At 38.9% G+C, this 7,547-nt stretch overlaps 1 protein-coding gene across 1 annotated transcript; it reads right to left on the reverse strand.

Moving 5' to 3' along the window:
* Positions 1-5,167: 5,167 nt before the first annotated feature.
* On the reverse strand, positions 5,168-6,733 carry LOC121373528 (tigger transposable element-derived protein 4-like). Its single transcript, XM_041500205.1, has one exon. The coding sequence runs from the start codon at positions 6,731-6,733 to the stop codon at positions 5,168-5,170; it is 1,566 nt and encodes a 521-aa protein (XP_041356139.1).
* Positions 6,734-7,547: the final 814 nt, after the last annotated feature.

Consider the following 7,547-nt stretch of genomic DNA (forward strand, 5'->3'; position numbering starts at 1 on the left):
AGTACAAAACAAAGACAACAAAGATGAAAGAAGATGTAAAATAAACAGTTGTAAGAACTGTTCACAAAGTGTAATCTTAGTGTTGCTTTAAGGACACAGGCTGATTAGTACAAAACAAAAACAAAAAAGTGTTTACAATATTTGACATAATGACTGAAATAAATTCCCATTCAGGCAATCAGTCAAATTATAGACAAACAAAACATGAAAAAAAAGAAGAAAAAAAGAAGGTTTTTACAATACTTGACATAATGACTGAATTCAAAATTCCCTATCAGGCAATCTGTCAAACTGAGGGCACTCATTTTCAGTCATCTGGCCAAATGACTGGTTTGACACATTGACTGTAACATATATAATCTGAATTTATTTTAAAATGGATCGGAATACGGAAGGCCGTTGATATCAACATCAGAAAGTTCGTCGATGTATTAAACATTAATAAATTGTTTTTGTTATATATATATATATATATATATATATATATATATAATAAAAAGTGTATTATGCGAGCCTCTGGCGAACATAATACATTATTTGTATTCCTAATATATGATATTGACGATACCGAATTACACGAGGGTAATAATCTCTTTATCATATAAGCTCAAGCTTAATACAACGTGTTTTTGTAAACTGTACACTCAACTTTAATTCCAGTCCGCCATTACTAGATCCCCTGCGGGTGCTGTAACCTCACCGTGGTGTAGGGGTGTAACATTCTCTTTGAGAATGGCCAATACAGCACAACTCCCCTTTTGGGGCACCTTGTTGGCCATAAGGTGCATCCCGTAATGGTGGATGATGGGATCCTGGTGGTTGAGTTGGGTGCATATCTGCGGGTATGTTTTCTGTCAACACACCACTTTGGCCTGGAGTTCAGCCAGACGGGTGGTCAGGGAGGCCCGACCTGATGAATCGGCTGGTCACACCAAGCTCTGAAGCAAACAGACATTTTTTATTATATTTGCCAAGAATAACCATTCCTTGAATGACCATGTGTATTTGTTGCTCTTGGGGCGGTGGCTAGGGTCAATCAGGTGATTTCTTTTGTTTTTTTATTACCGGAGTATATCAACCATGTATCCCTGGCATGATTGTCTGGTGGTTATCCGCAGCTTCATGTCCCCTTGTTGGACTCTGTGATGGGTGGGGGCATGGTTGATGAATTCATGACTCTACACTATGGGTAAAAACAAATCTCAAACTTCTGGTGAAGAATCTAGGACTAGTTTGAATTTGAAGAAGTGAATTTTTTTTACTTCTGAATCCTGGCCGAGGTTCCTGGTCATCAGTTCATCTGTTGATGGGGCCTTGAGCAAATTATCTCCATTTGTTATTCAGAAAGGGCTTGTCGGCTTGGCTGGCGAGCCAAAGTCTGTTAAAAAACTTAAATGTGGTTCGTTACTGGTAGAATGTTTGACTGAGAGGCATTCATCGTGTCTTCTCAAGTCTACCTCATTGTGCAATGTGCCAATAAAAGTATCGCCTCACGCCTCCCTCAATTCATCGAAGGGGGTAATCCGGTCACGAGAACTGGAAGGAGTCACTGAAGAAGAAATAACAGAAAACTTATCATCGCAGTGTGTGATATCAGTGAAAAGGATTAAGATTCGTCGGAACAACGATTTTGTTCCAATGAATACTTTGATATGCCAGTCCTTCCTCAATCAGTTAAAGCCGGATATCTCAGTATATGTGTTGTGCCATTTATACCGAATCCCTTACACGGTTTTAAATGTCAGAAGTTTGGCCATGGTCAAAGTGCGTGTAGAAACAAGCTGACATGTGCTCGTTGTGGTCAGTTTGACCATGACAACAAAATATGTACTAATGACATTATTTGTATAAACTGTAAGGGAAACCATTTTGCATATTCTCGAGAATGTGCACGATGGAAATTCGAGAAAAGGGTACAACAGGTAAAAGTTGACAAAAACTTGCCATTTCCAGAGGCTAGGAAACTTGTGGAAACAGAAACTTCTGTCGTAGCAGGTAAATCATATGCTATGGTTTCTACAGGAAGTATTTCAACTAATACTGACATCACTTTGCGATATGATGAGGCGAAATATCGAAAGCTTTCTGATATAGAAAAAGCTGCTAAACAGGCTGATAAGGCAGCCCAGAAGCAGCAGGAAGCTTTACAGACACCAATACAGACACCAAAAACGTCTACACAAATGACACAAGTATCTCTGGATTCACAGAATCCATCAGGTAGGTCGACTGCTATGGTGCCAGGCCCTAGTGGTCCTCCTGAGTCAGGAAAAGGGAAAACATCCAGTAACAAATGCTCTTCGGGACGTCTAAAACAAATTGAGATGCGTTCTGTCCCGATAAGTAATTCGTTTGATCGTTTGGTTATGGATGTGGGTGATGAGATGGCTGATTTGCCTCAAATTCACCCACGGTCTAAGTCAAAGGAAAAAACAAAGATTAATCCCATACGTCCCCCTGATGACTAATTCAGTCATTCAGTGGAACTGCCGTGGGCTTAGGCCCAATTTTGATGAATTAAGTGTTTTAATTCAAAAACATAATCCTCTTGCAGTGTGTCTTCAGGAAACTTTCTTGAAGGACACTGATCATATTACCATGAGAGGATTTAACCTCTATGATAAGTTTCAAGAAACTGAAAATAGAGCATCTGGGGGTGTCTCCATTCTTGTTAATGAAAACATTCCTCAGAGTATAGTAACATTAAATACAAATTTACAAGCTGTGTCTGTAAAGGTCACGGCTCATAAAACGGTGATATTTGTGTTTTTGCACAGACTTAAATTTTTATATTGATGTTGATTTATTTTATTTATTTGCATTACCATAGTTTGACACCGAATAGCCGATGTATTTTTCGTGCTGGGGTGTCGTTAAACATTCATTCATTCATTCATGCTTCAAAAATCACTGATAACTGTATGAGCCAAAAACAAAAAATGCAACATCGCCAGATGCATTGAATGCATATACAATGCAAGAAATTCGCAGTTGGTAGCCCCCTTGTCATTTGCAACCAATCTTTTGGTGTATTTTATAACTGGGAGTCGCAGTGCCTGCGAAATACTTTCTGGAAGCTACACTTCCATTTTAAACTGGATAAAAACCAAAAGCTGTGATCCTCTTCACTGTCCAAACGATAAGGATTGCGTCACTTTGTTTGACAATAATCAGGTGTTGGCCAGGAACTGGAGGGTACGATTTGATTACAAATCTTTAGTCAGTATGATTACTAGATTACAGGATACCATGAAGGATCTTAACATATGTTATAATAATGCATACCGATGGATGATCGGACAACGACGACCATACAGTGCCAGCAAGATGTTTGTTAGTCATCAAGTAAAAAGCTTTGGCGCTTTACTTCGCTCAACAGCATATTCGCTGAGCAGAATAGAAACAACTTCAAACGACCTACTTGCCCACCTGCGGTGTATAACTGTGTACGTCAAATCTGTATGTGTAAATCGCTGGCACAAACTGCTGTATATTATGTAATCAGTTTTGTGTGTGATGTTTATATATGGTCTATGGATTTCTGATCTGAAATAAACATCTATTATTATTATTATTATTACTAGTCATACACATTTTTCCAAATAACAATGCATTACAAACTATTCAAAATAACCCACAATTATCACCTCACAACTGGCTTTCATTTTCAACAGAATCTATTATGAACGCAGGAAAAAACACTTTTAGAAGCATCACACCAAACTGACACCTTTAGACAGCACCGGTTCACATTTCTGCACATGTTAATTACTAAAGTTTCTTCAGAACAATACATGCACAATGGGATCTGTAGCGATTCTTTTAACAGTTCATCCAACGATGTAACGGAAAATCGTACCCCACAGGCAGTTAAATGTCAAATTGCATATGTTACCGATGGTATATTAAAATACAGTAAAGTACGCTTATAACGAACTGCAAGGGACCACCTTCATTGGTTCGTTATAACAGTAGTTCGTTGTACACATTTGCAGAAGTTGGTAATTTTTATTCCGAAAGTCGGCCATTTTGAATTTTGTACTCCATATAATAGTAAAAAAAATAAAAAATGCCTTGGTGATTATAAGACATTTATAAAAAATATATCATTTATTACAATCAATAAATACAACAAAACATTACTGAAAGATCACATCAAAAGAGTTTAGTGAATTACATGTGTGACCTTCCCGATCCACAATAACCACTAACTGGATTAAAAACTTTAACAGACCGCAGAAGTCACGTGTACCAAGATTGATAAATCCGAATTATCCAATCATGGTACTAAACAATTGCCATGTGTACAAGTTATCACATGCAATTAAATACAATTATTAGATATAGACTGTGTGATATTTAATATCACATTATTCAATGCAATAAACTAATTGCCCGATTAATAAATTGACTAAATAGCTAAAACATTGAGCACACACTTTCTTGACAAAATTACATAACAAGTAGCAAGTGTTTAAATGTTTTTATATAAAAAATATATGTTTAAATAAATAAAGTTTTCCCACAGAATTCTGGCATTTAAGTTATTAATTAATAGTCACCAAACGAAAATCAGTCCATCACGAAAAGTTTCAATGCACGACTGCCAAGGGTGCTAAACAAGATGACCGGTCGCCGCTCCTTCATGCCTTGTTGACGTGGTAACTTCTGACGGTGCTGGACAGGAGATACTCTAACTTCGAGTTCTGAAGATTGTGCGTTGATTCCCAGTTTATATAGGCATCTGAAGACGTGTGCAACAGAATGCACTCCACAAGAACATCGTGCAGAACTCATAACTTACGATGTAAATTAATTCGCAGACCAATCAAATCATTCCAAAAACGAAAAGCCACCAGACAGGTGCTCCACGGATCACGGTCTGGCTATACAAACAGACAAAAACAAAATGTCAGCCACCTTGCCGAACACATGTCTGCTCTCCAGGTAAGTCATTATTTTATTATTTCAGCACGCCGTCGTTGTTTAAACACATGATAGGACATAATGAGATATGTCCGCCACAGTTATATTTTATTCTCTCCAGCCAGCGAAACACATAGTCTTCCATATTTTTACTTGAATTTTCACCCGACGATAAAAACGTCCATATTACATAACCCAAAGCCAGATTTAACTTAAAACCAGATTATCATAACACATGTACCTAATCACGTTTCGTCACGTAATCACTAATCGTGGTTTGTTTACTTAGCGTTGGACGCATAACTTCTAATGCCGAGTCAATGTCCGCAATGCTGTCAAATACTGGCAATCGAATATCTCCTTTGCTCTGAAAAAACAGTCTGACTGTCTCGAGTGCCTTGTGCGTTTCAACTGCTGTGGGCATTGGCTGTTCGGGTGGCTCCTGTGTATCGTCCTCTGGTTCAGAATCACTGTGGCCGTCTCGTTTTCCGATAATCTCTGAAACGATGTCGTCATCTGTCAGCTGTTCGGTGATTACAAATCGCTCGTCTGCAGTGAGATAATCTTCCAGAGTGACACCATCTGGCACTGGCATGGCTCTCACGAGTTCATTCCACACTGTCTGTAGATTTGCTAACGGGGTGCTGTCGTCTTCGTCGTCAGAACTCTCAGAACACGCAGCACTTTTGAACCCACCCTTTGCAAAACAGTTCACGATACACGATGAGGTCACGTGACGCCAAGCACGATGGGCTGTGTTGATTGCCGTCAAGATGGAAACTGAGTGCTCCTGTTGACTGTCGAATGCCTTGATGATGTCACTCATCATCTCTCGTCGATAGTTCACTTTTACGTTTGCGATTATTCCCTGGTCCATCGGCTGGATTTTCGAGGTAGTGTTCGGGGGCAAAAAAGCCAGTGTTATACTGGTTAATCCGGAAACTTTCGGATGCGCTGGACAGTTGTCGACTAGTAAAAGGATTTTTCTTTTTTGCCTTTTCATGCTCTTGTCTAGATCTTTCACCCATTCTGTAAACAATGCTCCCGTCATCCACGCTTTCTTGTTTGATCTGTAGTCCACTGGTAAACTTCGCACATTCTTGAAGCACCTGGGTTTTGCCGATTTCCCTATCACCAATAACTTTAACTTTTCGGTACTGGTCATGTTGGCAGTGACAAGCAGTGTTATTCGATCTTTTGATTTCTTGCCGCCGTGACACTGTTCTCCTTTCAGTTGAAGCGTTCTTTGAGGAACAAGTTTGTAGAACAGTCCTGTTTCGTCTGCGTTGAAAATATCTTTTGGATGAAACACGGCAAGGTAATTTGGAAGTTGTGAAGTCAGCAAGTTATCAACAACCAAATGGTCTACTGCGGCACTTTCACCATGCATAGCTTTGGAAATAATTCCCCGTCTTTGTTTAAAACGTTCTACCCATGCATTGTTTGCCTTAAAATTCACATGGCCAAGTTTGGCTGCCAGTTCGTCCGCTTTTTGCATAAGTAGTGGTCCACTCAAGGCGATGTTTTTATTGCGTGCTGACTTGAACCACAAAAAGAGAGCATCATCGACATCTTGAAATTCGAACGAGCGAATTCGTTTTCTAGCTGTGTTGAATTCTGAAGATTGACATTTTGATAAAATCGTTTCCCTCTGTTTCAAGATGGTACTGAGAGTGGATTTGGGAATCCCGAACTCAGCTGCTATGTCTTTCTTTGATTTTTGTCCGAGATCAACAGCTGCAACGATTTGAAATTTCACATCTAGATCGAGCGCTTTTTTTTTGCGTGATGTTTTCGTGTCCGTCATGATTGCATACTGAACGAAAAACTGACACGGATTTATAACAAACAAAGAGAATCCCATTAATTACCGCTGATTAATATCATTGTATATATATATTGAGTTGAACGTGTCAGACTGTTTTTGGAGTATGGTTGATCTCACGGCTCAGCTGTCCGTTAACACTGATTGGTTTGATACGTAACGGTTCCGGTATAATTAGTGACTTAATCCCTTAATTGATACCTGTTCCCAAGTCCAGACAAACAAAAGTTATTTAGGCTGTTGTTTTAGTGCGGTCGTGCGGTCGATCCCACGGCTTTGCAGCGTTTTACACTGATTGGTTTGATACGTAATGCTTCCGGTATTCACGGTTCGTTATGTAAACACTTATTTACACTGGAATTAACTATTTGGGACCACAAAATTGGTTCGTTTTAACAGTTAATTCGCTATACATAGTTCGTTCTATACATTAAAATGTATTACTAATATATAGGGGAGAAAATCGGGACTTTACAATCAGTTCGTTCTAACCGGTAGTTTGTTATAAGCGTGTTCGTTCTAAACGTACTTTACTATACATTAAAGTCTCAAAATCAAGCAATAAATATGACATCGTTGATAAACATGAGCGTAACGCACCAACAGTTGTTATAGGTAACCCTATAATGTGCAACCCTTGTTCCTATTAATCAATGCACAAAGTAATTGGTGATATTCAAGACTGTGTGCAAACAGTTAGATAGGAAATGGTTAATAATTGGTTGCGGCGGTTTGCCATATAACCTTGCTTCTAGGGTCATCCAAAACAGTTTGTGTGTTCACACTGTAATGAAAT

This window comes from Gigantopelta aegis, chromosome 5 (genome assembly GCF_016097555.1).
Source record: "Gigantopelta aegis isolate Gae_Host chromosome 5, Gae_host_genome, whole genome shotgun sequence".
In the NCBI taxonomy this organism is placed as follows: domain Eukaryota; kingdom Metazoa; phylum Mollusca; class Gastropoda; order Neomphalida; family Peltospiridae; genus Gigantopelta; species Gigantopelta aegis.